Source organism: Dermacentor silvarum, chromosome 6 (genome assembly GCF_013339745.2).
Source record: "Dermacentor silvarum isolate Dsil-2018 chromosome 6, BIME_Dsil_1.4, whole genome shotgun sequence".
NCBI classification, from domain to species: Eukaryota; Metazoa; Arthropoda; class Arachnida; order Ixodida; family Ixodidae; genus Dermacentor; species Dermacentor silvarum.
Window position 1 is genome coordinate 34875495 of NC_051159.1, and position 20993 is coordinate 34896487.

Here is a 20993-nt window from a genome sequence, read left to right on the forward strand (position 1 = left end):
GACCGTCCGTGGCGGCAGTCGTAGCGAACTGAGAGAGAGCCCTGCCTCCTTTGGGCTTGGCGTTGAGTCGGCGTAACAGCGCTGTAGGTGGCGCTAGCGATGAGATAGGCGGCACATGCGGGCGCTCACATCCCACCCCAGTCTGACTGACCACGTCTCGTGGTCAATTGCTTCTGCACACTGTCACACGCGCGATACCACACCCACACACATGCGCGGGAACGCTGCAACTTCACTCGAGCACAAAGTCGTCGAGGTGGCTCGGTAGACATCGAGTGCGTTGGGGCCATTGAGGCTGTTGCTGCTCTGTAGAGGCGATAAACACAATTGAAGTGAGGTGCTATTTTCTCATTGGCAACCGGAGCCTGTCGTCTCACCCAGACCATATCACCGACGGTATAGGTGTGAGAACGGTGGCTGCGGTCGTAGCGCTCTTTGCGTGCACCTTGGGCTGCTTCAGAATTGGCGGCTGCTTCGGAGTGCTGCACTGTTGTCGAGGATGCGCTCGGCAAGGGCGGAGTGCTGGAACGGAGGATGGTGTTGGAGTGGAATCTTCGGTACGTAGCCATAGAGAAGCTGAAATGGCGTAAAGTTCGTGCTGGCATTCATGGACGTGTTTACTGCAAATGCTGCCTCTTGAAGTTTGGTAGGCCATGACAGTGGTTCCATTGCACAGATCTTGCGGAGAGCTGCCAGGAGAGTTCCATTGTTTCTCTCGACTAAGCCATTGCCCTCAGGTCGATAGGCAGTTGTGAAATGGAGCTCCACAGAATGAAGACTCATGAAGCGCTTGAACTCATTGGATTCGAAGGCTGAGCCATGGTTAGCACCTGCCAAACGGGACAAGTGGTCGGCTACAACGTTTTGGCGTCCTGGCTGATGTCGCACGGTGAAATCGAACTCTACTGTAAAGTCCATGAGCACAGAAGTGAACCGACGAGATGGCCGCACGTTGGACGTTAAGCAGGCAACAGTCCAGTTGTCTGTGACCAGAGAGAATTTTCTGCCTAGGAAGTATTGGCGGAACTTCACAGTTATTGCCCCGTGCACGGCGATACACTCCCATACATTGCTGTGCAGTTTTCAGTTCCTCCAATGTAAGTCCACGGCTGGCGTAGGCAATGACACATTCTCTGGTGTCTTGGATTTGCGATAACACTGCTCCAATGGCTTCCTGCGAAGCGTCTGTGGTTAGCGTTGTGGTTGCCATGGGGTCGAAGTGCGCCAAAAGGGGAGGCTGGGTGAGGGCGAGCTGGCTGTCAACGCGAGCCGGTGGAATGTCAGGATGAATGTGCACGAGCGCCGTGTCGGAAGCGCGGAAGTTTGACACTAGAGGAGCGCTACTTGAGGGCAACGTTTGGGCTGCTAACGCTTGCCATGGTGGCTGTTCTGGCAACGGCAACGGATCACGTTGTAGGCAGTCTTTGGAACTGGGCTGGTTTCAGGAAAAAGGACGGACCTTGTTGGGATCACAGCATTTGCCATTCTTGAGACTAGCTTTTGGTTTGCGGTAATGGTGATATTCATGGCTGTATGCTGCAACTGCGCTGGCTTCGGAGGCTCAAAGATGAGACGTGCCTGCGCTGCCGAGAACCAATCCTCACCAAGAATGAGGGGGAGTACATTATCTTCCAAAACAGCAGCTTCAACAACTCCTGTGGCTGGGCCGATGGATATCTTCAAAAATGCAGCACCAACAGGTAGCACTGTGCTTCCTCCTACTACCACGAGTGGAGGCTCGGTCCATGGGATGATCATGCTTGCAGGCACACAAGCTTTAGAGATTAATGTCACCTTGGACCCAGAGTCAGGAAACGCTTCACACTCACCGACTCCACTGAGAGTTGCGTTGAAGAAGGGGCATTGCTGTTGTGAGTCGTCAAGTGGAACGGGTGCACTGTGCAGTGCTGGGGGCTGCTGTGTCTTGGGCATGGTTGGAGGCGCTGGTGATGATAAGCGGCTGGTGCGTGTAGGGCACTTGGATGCCAGATGACCCAAGGCATGACATTGGTAGCAGACAGCTTGAGACAGGTCTTGACCGCTACGAAAAGCTGGAGCGCCATACTGTGCCGAAATAGCTGCATAAGTAGCTTCTTGTTGCTCGGCAGGCAGCTCTGAAATGCGCGTTTTTGGTGTGGCCCCTCGGGAGGACTGTGGTGTCGATTGTTCTGAGCGAGGCTGCTGGCGCTCTGCGGGCTTAGCGGCACGAAAGGGTTGCGACGGCGGCAAAACAGACCCGGCAAATGGTGACGGGCTTGCTATGGCGTGCAGATGTTGCGCACTCTTGTCGAGGCTGGTGCAAGTAGAAATAAACTCAGCTACCGTGGGCGGCCGGTTGGCTGCTATGGCGGCGAGGATGTGTTGTTCCCGTAAACCATGCAGCAGGTAGTCAATCTTTTGGGCCTCAGAGAGGTTAACGGGCAACGCTCAATGATCTTCAACTTGGCAAAGGCATATTGGTGCAAGCTTTCGGATGGGGCCTGGGTTACCCTCATGACCTGCTCTTGCCACTCAATGAGGGACAATTCTGTACAAAATGTGCCCTTCAGGGCGGCACTCCACGTGGCCCAGGTGCTGTACTGGTTGCCGAACGCGAGATGCCTGTCTCGCGCCGTGCCTTTCAGCTTGCTAGCTGCGATCAGGCGTGTGGTGGCGTCGTCCCACGAGGCGAGCTGCTGTACTCGTTGTACGTCGTCAAGCCATGTATTGACACTGTGGCTGTGCAAACCAGCGAATTGCAGGATGGACGATGACAGGTCTGGCAGTGTCGTCACCGTTGTTGCAGGGCGAGGTAGCTGCTGGAACAGCATGGCGAGGCTCTGTAGAGTGGCTGGGTCCAGCATCAAAGGCGCCGCAGCGGTCGAGGCGGATTCATTCGTTTCAACCGGGGGGGGGGGGAGGGGTAGCTTCATGCTGCTGCTGAATGTCGGCTTGCAAACGCTGAACGAGCTCCTCTTTCGAACCTGTGAGGTCCAGCTGTCGACGGGCCAATTCTTCGCGTATAAGGTCGACGCCGAGGCGCGACATGGTCACACCGCGTCGAGATTCTGCCACACAATTCCCGGCATGGCGTTGCGAAACGAGGCTGGGCGCACGGGAGACTAGGCGAGTGATCGCTAAGCCTAGTTGTCGACTAGGGCTAGTCAACATTCACGACACTCTTCATATGACGGCTGTGCTTTACACAGACGAGCGGTAAAATGGCAGGAGTATCTTCAGGCGTGAGTCTTCGGCGGTGTGAGTGCGTAAGTACAATGACGAATGCAGTTGAGAAGGCGTACTGACCGGCGTTCGACGCTGGCATTCGAAAGGCGTTCTTGCGCTGCCGTGGCTGAATGGCTTGGCTGAGGTTCGGGGTCGACTGCGCCAGATGTGAGGGCTGGGCGTGATGGCTGAGGCGTGAAGGCTGAGGCGAGAATAACAGGGTAACACTTATTTATTAGAAAACATAGTGGCACGCGCCAAAAACCGTGACCGTCCGTGGCGGCAGTCGTAGCGAACTGAGAGAGAGCCCTGCCTCCTTTGGGCTTGGCGTTGAGTCGGCGTAACAGCGCTGTAGGTGGCGCTAGCGATGAGATAGGCGGCACATGCGGGCGCTCACAGTGGTGTTGCTAACACCTCAACAACATGCCATTTAGCTCGGTACAATGGTTGAACGCCATACAATCAGCTGTGGGGGCCCTTTGGACCCTCTTGCTAGCCACACTGCTCTCTGCACGCCAGTGGCCACAGAGAATGTATGCTATTCACAATAAGGCTGGTATGCCAGTGTCCCCAGTGGTCACACGGACGAATGACCCAAGTCGCGCGTGAACTGGAGAAGGGGTCCAAAGGGGTCCCCACATCACCCCCTCCTAAAGACTAGGGCCGGCCCATAAGTGAGCCGACCAGAATCAATGGAAAAGCTGACATCTGACCTGTCTTATTTCCCCAACCGAAAATATCGAAGTTGAGGCTTTCTCCAGGCTGGTTGGTGTCTCCGGCTAACGGCAAAAGGGCAGAGCTGTGGAGGGGCACCAGCGCTGTTACTTGCTGGACAGTTGCTGCAATGGTGGCCGTGAACGCAGGGCCTGAGGCCAGAGCGCCGACAACGGAATGCAACAGGGATTGGTTGAAATCTGGGTCCGTCTTCTTCGGCACCTGTGCGGCTAGACCCGTCCCCCACTCTCTGGCGGCTGGCTCCGTCTTCTTCACGTGAAGCTTGTGCACCTTAATGGCATCATGGGACCGGCACAGCCGCAGTACACCGCACACCTTGCAGTACACTGAAGAAGGGTCAAGGGCCATGACTTTCTGCCTGAGGCCTCGACCATGGCTGACACCGTGCGGCCACGGAAGACGCGTGGGATCTCTCGCTCATTCATGCCGTTCTCCACCTTCCTTTGTTCTTTCCAGTGTTTCACCGACACGAAGAAAACTGACGCTTCGGAGCCAGATTGGAAGGCCCATGTAACAATGTGGCGCCGTGATGGCGAACGGGAACCGGACTGTGGGATGAAGGTATTGACAGCACCAGGGCGGATGTGGAGGCAGCAGAGGGGCTGGATTGGAACACGGGTCTTGCTATGGCCTCAGAAGGCACTGCAAACGTAGTGGTTTCCTGGACAGCTTGCGACTGGAGGTGCTTTCGGCTGTGGTGCCGGCGCCCGCGAGACCTGGACAAGTTGGTCGACGTCCTCGAGGCGTGTTGGGATGGCTTCATCGTAGGCATCTATGTAGCATCAGTCCGATAATATTAACACTTCAACAGCTAAGTTTGCACTCCGATGATAACAACACACCAACAGCCGATTGCACAGTTTAATGACAATGTTAACACAGAACACCAAGCTCACACTGCATCCGTCAGCTTGCCAAATAACACACCGCTCTGGCGCATTCATCTTTGCAGGTGGCTGCCAGAGGGAAGGAGGAGGCTCACGGAGAGGAGGCCTATTGTCCTTACGGAAGCCTCATGCGCCCCTCTGGCCAGCGCTGAAACACTAACCGTGCCTTCCATGTCATTCGAGCGCCACCGGAGCACGAGCAGTAAGGGAACGGCTAGGCGAGCTTTCGCAGCTTACACCGGCGAGAGCGCGGATTGGTTTGATTCTCTGCGGCCCTCGGAAGAAGCTGTGCACTATGAAAAAGCATCTTATTTGGCTAATGAGTGCCTTTTTTCCACTTTAATGCGTGCGTTCATGCTATAGTCACACCTCTCCGCCTGTCAGCATGGCGGGGAATAAGGTCCCACAGCCTACCAGCGAGAAGTGGCAACTAAGAGCTTTTTCGCAGATTGTACAGGCGAGTATGCGGATTGAGATCCGCCGTCTTGCTCGGTTGCGCCTGCTGTGTCTCTTCCTCTTCCCAGTCGCTGTTTCTGGCAACGAAAGGTTTGCGGTCGGAGACATTCACTGGACAGCCGGGTGGTCTACCGTTTGAGTCCACCAGCTTATACACAAGACGAGATATTTTGGTCTCCACTCAGTATGGGCCCGACCACTTGGCCGAAAGAGGTTGAGATGCCCTTTGTTGCCCGACTCGGTACATGATTTCGTCTGAGGACGAGGTTACCTACCTGATTATGTACCTCTCTGTGCGACAGGTCGTAATGCGCCTTCTGTCCAGCGCTTGCTTTCACCGGGTTGTGCGGGCATGAGAAAGGGTCTCGCTCATCCTAGCACGCACTTGCGCTGCGTAATTGGAGAGACCCGATGAAACGGCGTCCACCCCGCTGCCGGTTTGCAGAACGCAATCCATTGGGTTTGGCAGCTCTCTCCCGAAGTTGAGGAAAGTGGGCGTGTACCGAGTCGAATGGTTCACCGATGTGCGCAAGGAGAAACCTATCTCGCGGAGACAGGCATCCCAGTTACTGTGTTGCAGGGCAAAGACCACTAGCAAGGGCTTCACATTTGGGTTCATCCGCTTGGTAGGGTTGGCCTGAGGGTGATAAGTCGTTTTGCGGTGCTTTATGCCAAAGGCTGTGCAGACACTGACAAACACCTTGGCCGTGAAATAGGACGCGTTGCCAATGATCAACTCCGCTGGAAAGCCAAAGCGGGTGAATACCTTAATCAACTTGTCCCATATGACGCGTGCCGTTAGCTTCCGAAGGGGAAAAAGTTCAACCCACTTCGTGAAATGATCTGCGACGGCCAGTAGGAATTTGTGACCTTGCTGGCTTCTTGGGAAAGGTCCCATAGTGTCACAGGCCGCGATTTGCCAGGGTGTTTGCCACCACGGAGCTTCACGCTTTGACACACGCGGCACGAGCGAGAATAATGAAGTACATCCTGCTTCATGCCTGGCCAGGTCGCAGAGCGGCGCAACTTAAGATAAGTCTTACGGCCACTTACTTGTCTGGCCAATTGCGAGTCATGGAAGTCGATCAAAGTGGCCCTCCATAGACTGTTGGGAATCACCACCTTAAAGGACTCATGAGGAGCCTCTTCAGATGGGATATAACGTACGAGCACTAAGTCAGCATCCAGCAGATACGAATCCAACGTGCCTGATACCAGCTGTCAATTCGCGCCCATCGGCGTTGCTGCCTCACTCCCTTTTGGAACTGCGCTCTTTTTCGAGCTCGTCAGCGATTTGCTGACAAAATGGATCTGTAGCGCCCACGGTCGCAGCATCAGTGGGGGCCGGATTCGATGTTGCTGTCGGCGCCGACGCACCCCACCACCGTCTTCACCGCTTGACCAGCCCAAACTTGGACGATGTCATCATGGCTGCCGCGTTCCCCGCACCGTTCTGCGATCGACCGTCTATGCTCACCGACCATACAACATCTGCCTCTGCAGCTTAGAGCGCGAATGGCATCGCCTCTGCACCCTCCGAGATGCAAGGATCATTGGGGCCATGTTCCTGAAGCTGCCGCCACCAAAACCTCGTCCACTGCTGCACTCACAGGCCCAGACCACCTCAGTGAATCGCGCACATTTCGCCGTTCCGTCTGGGCGGGGGGCCCTGTAGCGCCCACCGATGCTGCTATGCGGGGACGCTAAGGTCGGCGCTCTCGGCCGGCGCTTTGGGGCTGGCCGCGGATGGCAAGGAGAATAAAGTTGGGTGGCTCGTGCTAGTGCACAGCACGGCACGCGCTAGTCCGTTCTAAAAGGCTGCTGAGCTGGTCCTCTTGGTCGTGCGCTCCGCGGCGACCCCTCAGCTTCTTACAGATCATTACGCTGAGCTTCCAGAAGCTCTTGTGTGCTGAATGCAATACCCATGGACATTAGGGGGTCCAGCAGGTACACGCTTTCGTCAGGTGACGGCGGCCGCATAGCAGCCTGAACTTGCTCCATTCATGCCATTGGAGACAAGGACTCCTGCTTAGTTTGGAAGCATTTTGTCGGAGGGGTGCCGGTCAGAAGTGTACGGGTCTGAAACGGGGGCGCAAGACAGGGCGCCGGCCACCACGTTTGTGCTCCCCTTCCGATAGCGAACAAAGTTGTAGCGCTGTAACGTCAATGCCTAGCGCGCGAGGCGACCTGAGGGCTTGCGCAAGTGCTCTAGCCAGGTGAGCGCCACGTGATTCGTTTCAACAACAAAAGGCACTCCGTCGACGTAGTGATCGAACTTACACAGAGCGAACACTTATCGCTAGACACTCATGTTCGGTCACGGAATAGTTACGCTCTGCGGGCGCCAACGATCGCCTGGCAAAGGCAACTGGCTGAAGAATGCCATCATGTTCTTGGAGCAGCACCACACCTATAACCAGGTCGCTCGCGTCAGCTTGGACTAAAAACTCCCTGTTCAGGTTGGGCAGCTTCAGCTCGGCTGTGTCCGCAAGAGCTTTAGCGAGAGCCTGTAGAGAGGTGCAGTTGGGCACAAATTGACGGTAGTAATTCACCATGCTCAAAAAAGCGTCTGATTGGACTTGGGTTTTGAGAAGCTCGGTCATGGTGCTTACACATAAGTGGTGGCTGGCACGACGAGACCACTGCATCAGGTTTAATTCCCAAGAATAGTATACTGCTTCATGTCTGAAGCCATGCTGCACTTGGCATGCATGCATATTGAACTGGTAGCATTAAAAGGAAACAATTACTTGTTGCACTCTCAAGAAGCAGACTCCCTGTCATAATGTAACGGGTCAAGAGCTATCCAATAAAGAAATAAAGAACATGAGAAAGCTTTTGTACCAGTACTCCTTTAACTAGAACATCAAAGCACTTCACCACAGATGTTGAGAATGTATTTTGTGAAATGAGTGGAAAGCATAGGATGTTTGCTAAATGACTACATTATTATTACTTCAAATGACTATTACTTCAAAGGTCGATGACATGATCAAGGTTTCATATTTCAGACATGGTGCTTACGACTCTAAACATCCACTGGTGTTCTATGCCGCATGTTGCATGATGCTAGGAACAGCAGCACTGAAATCCATGGAGTGCACATACAATTTTTCTTTTATCTTGTGGGAGGTGGCGCGAAGAGGTAGCCGCCATGGCCACGGTTTATTTAGAGATGCCAGCCATGGTGCCGCAGGATCTCGGGAGCGGCAGATACTGTGGCGTGTGCTGGCGTGTTCTTTTCTCGTGCTACATGCATGTAAGCCGTCTTCACCGGCTCTGGAGGCGAGAGTCGCGCCACTACACTCTCTTCCTGGACAAAGCAAGCTACTTACGATGCCACGTGTTTTGCTGAATGATGTGGACCAAAAGATGCGAAACTTGAGTACAAACAATACAAAACAAGAAACAGATTGTTCTGGAAAAGTTGTTAGAATAAATAGGCAGGCGCATTTGTACGTTGCACAAGTTTCTGCAATGCATTCGTATAAAAAATATGGCTTGATACTTAGTGATTGTTCACAAAAATGCACAGATTGCATCAACTTTACACTGATGGCAGTAAGACGTAGCTGCACTTCACTTGTGAGCAACATTGAATTAGGATTAACAAAAAAAAAAAAAAAAAAAAAAACCCTCACCTTTGCAATAAGTGAAGCAGCAGTTCCCCAGTAGCTGTGGCTTATTGAGAATCTTTCAGAAATGATCTCAGTCACTTTTCCTTGTGCTGAAAAAATAAGACGATTTGAGTCACAGGAGGTGTAATCTATAGCTCGCACATTGACACATCCACACGAAATTAAAGATAAGCAGTGGCAAACTGGAATGCACCACTGTAAGTGACTTACAGTGACTTAAGTGAACCAAAGTGAAATGTGGGTTATATTTGGCAACGTGCACTCAGATATGTTAACAGGGATACGTGAGCATGTGGCTGAAGCATAACTGAAGGTAGTGTGCGCCATCGGCCAGTTATCAGCAGACACAGGCATGCACATCCGCACTGCCCGCAAGGAGCGAGGACGCTTGCCCTACAACAAGAGTATTGCTTGTTTTTTTATTTTCTCATTTTCAAATGAAGGAGTCTTTCAGTTGATTCTCTTGCTTTTATTTTTGCGCTGAGAAATATGGCACTGCGGCTATCTGAAGCACATACCTCTCGTCTTTACGACAATACTGAAGTTGGCGATGCGACATCAACAAAAAGGCTGTGCGATTTGTGGTGCAACGGCACCTTCCGAAGCCCGAATAACTCCCCGATTTCTGTTGACAGCACCTAAGAAAAGCTGCAATTGCTTTCAAGTACTTCCCAATGTGACAAAGAAACACCTGACGATCGGGGAAAAAATAAAGGAAGAAACAATGACAAATTTTGACCAACTCGACCAGTGCCGTGTCCCCCTACAACAGGGTGACTGGTCAAACAGAGTGGTGCGCGGGATTTCTCCCTCTGCCTAATACAAGTTCAAAAAATTTTTTAGAAATGTACCAATACACCTTTAGAAGGGCCCTTGCAATAGTACTTAAATATGGTAAAAAAAAACTTGCCTCGTCGCTTGACAGCGCTCTCACGTTGTTCATGAGAGCACTGCCAAGTGACAAGACAGGCTTTCTGAATTTTATTACATAGAGGTGACACAGCGAACCTGTACACAAAGACAAAGTTTGCATAGAACTCGCACCAACAAGCCAAATATTGCTTCCTCTGCAGCGAGGCTATGATCTTGCTAAAGAAGGCTGCCTACCTTTCGCTTTAGCCTAATAAATTCCAGGCCCACTTCAATTTCTTCAGGCTGCCATGAACGGGAATCAAACCTGTGACCTTGTGCTTAGTAGCAAAATTTAATATAATAATGGGGTTTAACATCTCAAACCTAAGTTTGCAAGCTATGAGAGATGCCGAAGTGGAAAGCTCCAGACTATTTTTGCCCAGCTGGGGTTCTTGAATGCATATCTTAATCTAAGTAACATTGTGTTGTTTATGGTCAAAATAAATTTCGTGCTTGATTTATTAAAGCATACGATCAATTCTTCATTACATTCTCATCAGACTGCAACTGGCCTAGCAGTGAATAGAAGCCACAACCTCATGTTCAGGTGTTGAATGCCTGAGCCATTGAAATGCCAGGGGGGTCATGATAACAAAAGTTGCTGGAACCTGGAAAGTACTGCAACTGTCGAAGCATGTACAAGCAACACTGTGCTGTCGTCACCCCATTTCATCCAATGAGTCAGTCAGGGCATGGCAGCTCAGCTGTGTAATACAGAAAACTGCTGTAGCTTCACTTGCCACAGTTTATAGTACTATCATAAATCGACGCCTTTCAGTATAGTTAGATTAAACGATAAGATGTTGCATCTGCGATGCATGCAAGTTATACAGATAAGTAGAACGTTAAACTGGGAGCCAAATTACGTGAAGCGAGACAGACGACAGGATGGCCGCTCATACTTGCCACCCTACCCAAACTCCCCAATAAGTTGTGTTCAATGCGAAACCAGTATAATAAGACTATATTAACTGCTCTACGTGTGTAATTAAGCAGCACTGCTCACGTTTCAGGCATTTATATGTCACCGACCGACATGCAGAATAAAAAGGGTTGAAGTGCATACGGCAGGCATTACCGAATCCAGACTGGGAGCTTACCACTGTCGTTGAAAAGAAAAGCGCATAATCATTGTATTCTCTACCGATGCTGGGGCAGAAACTTAAGAGGCTAACAAAACAGCTCGAGAACATGTTAAAGGGGTCTTGAACTACCCCTCCGGCGTGGTGACAAAAACATAGTCCACGGATAGCATACACTGCTGTGAACACCTCATCCAAGTTTTTCAGTCCTGCACAGCACGTCGAGCTCGCAAGCGGAGCGCAAATGCACGCTTTTCTCAAATGCCTTCTTTTCAACAGAAGCCTGCTCCTAACTCTTTTCTGGACTCTTCATTTCGTAATATAGCAGATTCCTATACACGGCTGCTAGTAGCCAATAGCTGACATCAATCAAGAAGGGCGTTTGGATCAGTGCGCTTCTCCCTACTGTTACTGTGTATATTGACGCAGTTTAATAAACAGGCTGAAGTAACCGAAAATCCGCTTTTCAATTTCGCTAAGAATTACGTACTTCTGGAAGAAGCCAACTATCGTCTTCTCCCGCTCGGTGATGGCCGCCCTGCTTATTGGTGTCGTAGCCCGTAGGGTCTCGCTAATTTAGACTAGTTTCAAACACTCAACTAGCCTCAAACCATGCACGCTCACTCCTGGCCGCTTCTGGATAGATGCCTTGGCAGACTTCACCTCATATCGAGCTATTGATAGCGCTTCAAGATGCGCAAGTTGGATGTGGCTATACTATCTGTCGGTCAAGCTGGTGAAGAACAAAGCGGTCTGCACCACGGTCGGACAGCAGCATACGAGTGCGAGCATGCACTCAAGCTCTGTCGTGCTCAAAGCAAGCGCTGCGCATACATACTACAGTTAGTTATATGTAGCTGCGGTATGCTACATAGTGTGGATACCGTGGCCGCCGCGGGGTGCCGCGATGAGTCCGCTGGATGAGCGCACTGCGGCTTGCTGAGGACAACTGTGTTTGACGCATTGTGGGCTCCAAAATCAGAAGTGGCATCTACATGAACATCCAAAATCACATTTGAACTGTGTGCCATGGTGACGTTATTAGGCAGAGCGTTAAGGACCTACCCCTGCTCCGCCGTAGCCAATGCCTGCCAAAGAGCTCTGCCGTAGCCAATGCCTAAGCCCTAAGGTATTGAAGAAGGAGCAGAAGCACTGCGAACAGGATGTTCGATTTCCAATAACTCTGCTTCTGCTAAACTTCAAATGCATTTTGTGACTTCTATAAAAAGTGGTTCAGGGTACTTTAAGGACCGTGCAAGTTGGAATGGAAAATGTTAGGCGTAACATTAAGAGAGACGAAGAGAGCGGTGTGGATCAGGTAGCAAACGGGGATAGCCAATATTCCAGTTGAAGTCAGGAGAAATAAATGGAGCTGGGCAGGCAATGCAATGCGTAGGGCAGATAACCGGGGGACCATTAGAATAACAGAATGGGTACCAAGGGAAGGGAAGCACAGTTGAGGACGGCAGAAAATTAGGTGGGATGATGAAATTAGGAAATTTGCAGGCGCAAGTTGGAATCAGCTAGAACCACCACAAAAGGGAGCGCTGTCCTTTTCATAATGAATTCATTCATTCATGCACGTTGCGCACTTGGCTATCTGTCTTTGCCACTGCTGCTTATGCTCAGTTCGCCAGTACATTCGTGGATTAAGGCATCTTCCATGCCATCCATGGCATTGGAGATCCCTGTTATTTTAAAGCTTTTAACAATTACTTCCAACGACACCGCATGTCACTGATGACAAAGTTGTGGCCGGCTGCTTGCTTTCTGTGCTCCTCATCATACATGCCAACCTTGAGCTTAAATGCAGCGTCATACACCATAACACTACCTCTCCATTGTGGACTACCAGCAGCCGACAGATGAGCTGAAGGAGCTGGCTGAGAAAACTAACCGGTACTTTTTTTTTGAGCACTCCCACGGTGCCAATGCGCCAAATGGGCGGTGGGTGAGCTTTCTCGTTCAACATACACTATGTCCCCACGGTTCACTGCGCGCCCGCGGGATACTGCAGGATTGCCTGAAAAAGGTCTATTGCTTCTAGGTTGGAATCTTTTTTTCCAAGTAGGCTGCCCAGTTGGAGGTGGAACTTACATGGGTTCGGCCCTTACACAGGCTTAAATGGTATATTTAAATAAATAAACCACAAAATCTATCCATGTCGATCGCTGGCATACGTGGCAATTGCTTCATCTGTATGTCCTCTCCATTGTGGTGTGGACTATTTATAGTGGGAATCGATCACATGATGGTGGCTGGCCAATCGGAGCGGCAGCAAAGAAAAAAAGAGTCACGGTACTTTCCAAGTTTCAGTGAGTTTAATGATAGTTAGTGAGAAGTCCACTTACTTGTGTGCCCCTGGTCAACAACGTTGTAGACATCTCCAGACTTCCCGTGGAGACATACGTGCCAGATGGCACGGCACAGGTCCAACACATGCACCGTGTCCATCTTGAGATCCTTAGTCCACAAAAGCTGCAAAGAAGATGGAATACCTGTCAGGGACACCAAGGGTGAAACAAAAGTGTGACAGCAGTGCAAATAAGCGAAGATATGTCTCAAGCAGAAGAAGAAGCACTTGCTGCTCATAGAACAAGATGGCATGAAAACCTAAGCATAAATGAAAAAAAAAAAAAAAAAATGATCAACTGATGCCCAGAGAACTGAGATGATTAACAATGGCTGAACGGAGGAAGCCTTAGTACAGAGCCAATGTTTTGACAAGAAGACTTGTCTTTGCCAGGGCGGTATTTAGAAAAGTCCCCTTGTTGAAGCATTGAAACCGAGAAAGAAAAAAAAAAAAAAAAAAAAGAAAAGAGGGTTTTATGTTCCAAAACCACGATCTGATTGTAAGGCACACCTCAGTGAGGGAGTCTGGATTAATTTTGGCCATATGGGGTGCTTTAACGTGCCTGCACCTAAATACAAGTACACGACTGCCTTTGCATTCTGCCCCATCGGAATGGCAGGTATTGAAGCCTTGTGCAACAACCTTGAGCTCAGCCATCAATGCTATAGCCACTGAGTTACCACGGCGAGTTTGGCTCCAGGCTGAGGATTCCCTTGTTTGCCCAGAGTTAGTTATTTCAATTCTTCCTTCATCTTCCTGTGCTAAATCCTATCCTAGCCATTATGGCTATCGTTCCAAACAAGTTCTGTGTAATTGCTGTGACCTTTAACTGAGTGCCAATAGAATCAATCAATTTATCGATCAATCAATCCCTTTGTCGTGTTCAGAGAACCCAGAAACACACAAAGTGCAATGCTCCATGCAGCTCTATATTACACCTGGTGACAGGTAATTATGCAGCGTATATGAGTGCGTAGATGATGCCTCGCAAATTTTTAATGGTTTACAAAGTAGAGGTGCGGGTTACATAGAAACTTTTAAAGGCCAACAGCAACAATATCTCACGCTAAATTTGTGATAAACGAATTGAATATACTACTGACACAATCTTGGCAAAGCTGTAAGGCTGGCAATTGTCTAACTTTTGTATTCGAAGCCTTTAAACAGCACAGAAGAAAAAAGGAAGAATAAGAAAGGCAAATAAGTTCTGTAGAAAGGAAAGTTCATGAAAAGGAAAGCACTGTCACCCATCCGACTGCAGTATGAAGCTACAAAGGAAGCCCATATGTGTTTATTAGAAAGAAAGCTCTGCAGTTGAAAAAACATTTACCCTGGTCCTTTCCGAGAAATCTGTATGGGTTTCCCTTGTAGCTTCATACTAGAGTCAGGTGGATGACAGTTTTTCCCATTTCAGAACCTAAGCACACGACGAATGCACCTGGTGCCTGACGGATATGACACGAGTCCTAACATGTCATCTCCAAGACGTTTCAGAACGCCGTGTAATCTTAAGGGTCGTGCCAAGAAGCCGCACGTTCGGAGTCGCGCATCACTTCTGGCGAATGGCAGTATTGGCGCTTTTCTCAGTTCTAATATGAAACATATCAACTTTTACGAGCCTTTCATGATGCACCCACATGCATTTCAAACGTAAAATTTTGCACGGAGGCTGCTCCATACCTACACTATCTGAAACTAGAGACCCAAACTTTTGTTAACGTTGGCCTTTAAGTGTGGCTTCATGACGATGCCCTCTGCGTTGCAGTGAATCTGTACTCGAAGACAAACTTTCTACAAAACTTGCACGGCCACCAATGTGCTTCTAAACAGAGAAGCAGTGAAAGTGGTGATGAATGAAGATGAAAAATAAAGTTGACTGTTTTGGCTTTGCTTATGCCTGCTGTCCCTACATAGGCATAAATCCAGGTTTACAGGCATAGAGTTACATTATGTAGGTCCAGAGGTGCATGTGTGAATGGTGGTACTGATGATAAATACAACTTTTTACTAACTACCTCATTCTGACACTGTCATTTAGTTCACTCGGTGAAACAAACAGAGTGAGCACTTTTACCAAACATACTAAAGCTCTAGCGGAGACAGGTGTTGAACAAGCAATAATTAGGAAGAAGTGAGACAGTGCCTATTGGAGAAAAATTCCTGTGTTAAATCTGAACGAAAATCGCAACTGATGAATCATTACAGAAAAGCCTATGCCGCAAGCTTTAATTTGAGCATGGAGCAACTTCTCTTGCACCACACATGTAACAATCCCACTTAGAATCAACCTTTGGCTAACAGTTTCTCAACAACCAAAATGTTTCACAATGAGGTCTGAGAGAACCGCTTCACTTATTAATGGCCTGGTGTCCAGCTACATGTTCAGTTACACTGAGAATGAACTGTAGTGTGGCAGCATCTCGACGAGCCAGTAAGGGGCCGAAGAGGCGCACGATTGGATCTGTTGTCTTGACATCCGCCTGCCTTTAGCTTCATAACTTGCTCAAGCATTTTGTACATGCCAGGGGCATTACCTACAACAACATCCACACCTTGACAAGCTTGTAGAGCAACGGTCTGCGGCGGAACCTACTTAAACAGAGCTCAATCCCCAATTTCCAACAGTAAATGTAATGCACATCATTTCTTAAAATAAAGTAACTCTTCTGCACCTTGTCGACTTGGTAGTTTTAAGGGCAAGTTCAACTATAACAAACTTCTGATACAGCAAATACATATTGTGAAATGAATTTTATCCTGGTTCGACTGTAAGAAGATCTGCAATGCTGTCACCGGGAGTACATAGTCTCAGAAACGTGCAACTGACAAAGTTTAGCAAGACTGCGACCAGGAGTTAAAGGAGTGACGATGCACACACGCCGCCCAGAAAACATTTCTGAAACAGCAGAATGTGTGTGACTGAGTAAATTTCCACCAAAACTAGGTACACACACATCGCTAGCTCCTAGCAAAGCTCTCCTAAAGTAAATGGCAAGTGATCATAACATACTTTGAGATTAAGGGGGAAATGAGATTGTGCTTTTTATTGATAGAATTGAGCACAATTTTACCCGTTTGAAGAAAACACTAATTTGAAGTTGTGCACAGAACTAACCAGAAATTGCAAGAAGCAATTTGACAGTCAAGTTAACACTAGAGAATTTGCTGAGTACATTCAATTAAATACACTGTAGCGCCATTAGGATGGATTTTTATTGGATGATAGTCAGCCAGTTTCATCTCAAATGTTTTAGATTTGTGCAGTCGCTGTTGCATGCCCATTAGGCAGAATGTCAACATTGCAACAAAGCCAGTGAGTCTGTCTTCAAGAGCAGTGCAGGTTAATTAAATGCACTCATGAAATAAAGGCATCCTAAAAGAAAATGCAGGAAAAAAACTTTACCTTCATCGTTTCCTTTAGGTGCTTGTAGACAGCACCTACTAGAATGCGCGGAACTAAAAGAAAACAAAAGACGACGAGGAAAAACATGCTCAGTGTTCGAGAAGGGCTGCGACAACAAAAGCATGCAGCAGGAAATTTTTTTTTTTTGTCTCAGACAACTGCATTCCCACAGAAAGAAGAAAAACCCATGAAACGTACCAAGTAATGTTACCCTATGGCAATAGTACACACAAGAAAAAGAATGGCACTGAGGACCAATATTCAAAGATGAAAAGCCGATTATAGGTAAGGCGAAAAACAAAAGAGGAAAAGGTCTGGCAAGTAAGAGGACCATCAACACCAATTAAAGTGTTTGACCACAACGAAAAATATATACATTTTTTTTGGCGACAAAGTCGTAAGCAGTAACCATCCTCACCAATGCCATGCTTGTCAGCAACACCGTAGACGATGGCGGGACGCAAAATCACGTAATCAAGATCTTTCATTTCTTGCAGATCTTCCTCCACGGCTAGCTTTAGCTGAGCCGTAACTGTCCATGGTTCCAATGGAAAATGCTCTTGTGCTGGTTTCTAAATACGAAAATTGAAAAAGAAAGCCATGCAAAAGAGCGTTTAGGGGTGCTGACACAGAAATATTGTATCCCGCTTTTTTTTATGCTTAATCAGACAGACGTTGACCCTGAAACAACAGAGTCATGCCAGAATTCCTTGACTGCACAAAAAGATTGCCAATAGACCGATCCCACCAGCCAGTTTCAAGACGCCACCGCTGCTGCGGTGCATGCTGGTACTTGTAGTCATCCGGCCGCTCCAGCCGCCCGGAGTGCCTGTGCGTTCTGTTTCCGAACGATTTTTGGCAATTTTTATGGTTCGTGTAGAGCCGGTCCCTACGTGGGACTAGCCGGGTGGCGCGGGGTGTCCCCTGCGTCTTCTCTGGACCTCAATAAAGTTATTTCACTAACTCGTGTAGAGCCATCGTGAGATGGGAGGATTGACCTGCTGCGTTCCTGGCTGCTACAACAACCACACAAGGGACAAAGGCTTCGGATTCTATGTGTTTTCTAAAGAGCGAAAGCTTCGAGAGACGAGGATCCCACGGATTAATAGGTGGTACTGGTAATACACAGCGTGAGAATACAGGGACGAATAGCGGTCGCATTTCGATCGGGGCAAAATGCCAAAACACCCGTGTACTCAAATTTCCCGGAATTTATAGATTATTTGTCGATTATAGATTAGCTATTGATTGGCTATCGCAAGGTATTGGCCAGGTATTTGGACTAGGCTAAGAACTACCAAGTCACCCCCAGCATTTTCCGGAATTTATTGATTATTGATCGATTATCAATTAGCTATTGATTGGCTATCGCAAGGTATTGGCCACATATTTGGGCTAAGCTAAGCACTACCAAGTCATGCCCAGCATTTTCCGGAATTTATTGATTATTGATCGATTAGCTATTGATTGGCTATCGCAAGGTATTTGCAACGTATTTGGGCTAAGCTAAGCACTACCAAGTCATGCCCAGCATTTTCCGGAATTTATTGATTATTGATCGATTATCGATTAGCTATTTATTGGCTATCGCAAGGTATTGCTACGTGTTTGGGCTAGGCTAAGCACTACCAAGTCATCCCCAGAATTTTCTGGAATTTATTGATTAATGATCAATTATCGATTAGCTATTGATTGGCTATCGATGACTTGGCGATGATTGGCTAACTTACTAAAATAACTTCTAAACTTCTGGATATTGCTGTTACCGAAGTCTGCAAGTCGTGCGCGAAACCCATGTAGGTAAGTAGGGAACGAAAGTCGCCGCATTTCAAGCCTGTCTCCAACAGGTATACAAAACCTATTATGTCCGTCGCTAAGCAAACATAACGTTGCAGTCACCGAGATGCACGTGCGCAAAAATATTAACGCAAAACGACCGCGTACATCAGCATATACGACATACAAAGCTCGAACAAATACGATACTCAACGCGTAATCAGCGGGTAACAACCGAAATGAAAGAGCAGCAGGCACTTCTCAACGTTCGCCTCGCATGGTGCAATGAACAGCCGATGTAATTTCTTAAAATACATGACGAATGTTTCTCGGTGGTAGAGTCGCAGAGATGTTTGGGAAGCTCGTGCGCAGTACTCAATCAGCGCGGACTGCGGTGGTGTGGTTGACCAGTTGACTACAACCAAGATGGTGATAGTGCTACTTCCGGAAAACCGGCGCATGCGCAGATTGGTCGGTGGGATCGGTCTATTATATCTTGTTTTAAGGTGACCACTACGATATGCGCGCCAAATGGAGAGTGGCACCTTGGAGTAGGATTTGTTTACAAGGTATCTCTGCATGCCATGAAAATAAGAGGCAGTGGTCACAAACCACTGATGCATGCATCGGCCAGCCTGCTGGCCCGGTGGTCACAAGCCACACAATGACAGTGTCTCGAGAAAAGCTGGATGCACACTGCATAAACCTTCCCTCCTTCAGTCTATGCTTCTCCGTATTTCACATGGGATAATAAGCTTGTTTCCCTGCTGTGACTTTTGTTAGAACTAGACAGCCTACATGACCACCATCAAATGCAGTGTTCTTAGTTGATGTGCAGCGCCCTTCTCTCCCCTATTATCATGTTGCCTAAAGCTTTCAACAAGGTGTTCACGATGTGGCTTCGACTGCTGCACCAACCCACGCATCAGTGATCTGTGATACCAATGACTAACATAGCAAAAAAGGCGAGACAAAAAGTTTGTGCCAGTTCTCCATTAAGACGTGATGTACACAAGTGTAGTGCTGTGGGCAACAACAAAATGGCATAAGAAAGCCAGTACATGGGTGATATTGCCACATTATTTCATATTTTGTCTGTGACTGCCTTTATTGAGTAGACCGATCAGGTCATGCCCAGAGCGCATGTGCGGCAGCCCCTGCTACTGCCATAATGACAGTAATCCTCGCCGCTTTGCTGCTGTATTTGCACTCAAGGTAACGTTGAGGGGAATGCCAAGGACAACACCATCGTGGATTTTTCCAATAAATTTCAGATGAAACTTGGGGGGGGTGAGACTCCTGAACTTAACCCCTATTATAAAATCTTTTTGCTCTCACCTCCCAGACTTTTAATCTCGAAGGCTAAGCAGGTTTGTCACAGTATAGTGCAGTCCACTTATAACGATACCACATATAACGATATATTGGTTATAACAATGAGTCGCCTTGTAACTTATGCATTAGGGCTATGAGAAAAAAAAATAAAACATTAACGGTATGTTATTCACCGCATATCGGATATAACGATCAAAAGTTTGCTTCTGGGCGGCGTTTTTCATGCAGTTGGCCTTAATCGGGACAGGGCGAAAAGTTTGCCTATGCGATTTCGTATCTACCGCCATCACCGCGCAGCGCATCCTGCCCGTACGCCGATTGCGAAAGCTGCTTTGCATCCGCATTGCCGGCGGTCGTGTGAGCGTCCATAGAAGAGGAGGAAAAAAAAAAAAAAAGAAAAATCGATAAGCGAACGAGAGAAATTGTGGTTGTGAAGAGGAAGAGGCGCTATATTCTGCAGCCCTTTAGGGAGCATAGGGATGGTTGAATAATTTTTTTTATGCAATTGACGATTATTCATTGATCATTTTAGCCTTTAATTGATTAATTGCTTTTGATGCATGGTTTTTAATCAATGAATTGATTAATCAAAGGTTTTGGCGGGCACTTTTAAAAAGGTTGAAATGCAGTTATCTACATTTGTAGGACTCTATTTTAATCTGAGAGGTGGAACCAAGTTTGCAACACAAGTGCATAAACGTTTGATAAAGGATAATCTTTAACTTGTTAAAGGCTAAATATAGTTGGCACTAGTGGCCTTTGGAAAGACAAACGCTATATGTTAAGAAATGGCAATTAGTGCGGAATTAAATAAGATACATGGCACTAGTGTTCCCCGTAGAGTGCAGTTCAGCAAGAAATAAGAAAAATGGCAAAAGTGAAAGGCGAAGTTCAACTGAAATATGCAAAAAATTGCAATATACACAGAGCAAAAGAAAATTACTGGTTGGAAGATTTAAACCACATGCTCTTTTCTACAGAGCGAAGGAATATAAACTGGCTGGGATGTTTGGGTGAAACCGACACCTTCTTTGAATGGCCACACAACCAGGATGCGCAAATAGATGCTCGGACACTATAGATTTGCCGGAATCGATATGAATTCCATTGCTATGTCAAATACATGCTCCAAACCAGCGCTTATGCTGTGCCACATCTTTAGTGCACTGGGAGTGGTACGACGATCAACGACTGGGTTGCTATAGTATGCCT

General features: G+C 48.1%; 1 protein-coding gene across 1 annotated transcript in view; it reads right to left on the reverse strand.

Moving 5' to 3' along the window:
* LOC119455420 (dTDP-glucose 4,6-dehydratase) overlaps positions 1-20993 on the reverse strand; it is a 50207-nt gene that overhangs the window by 5862 nt on the left and 23352 nt on the right. The window contains exons 7-10 of the mRNA XM_037716828.2: positions 17089-17242; positions 16671-16723; positions 13266-13392; positions 8924-9009 (exon numbers count right to left, since the gene is read on the reverse strand). Coding sequence (XP_037572756.2) covers positions 8924-9009; positions 13266-13392; positions 16671-16723; positions 17089-17242 — 420 coding nt within the window. The remainder of the gene's footprint in view (positions 1-8923; positions 9010-13265; positions 13393-16670; positions 16724-17088; positions 17243-20993) is intronic.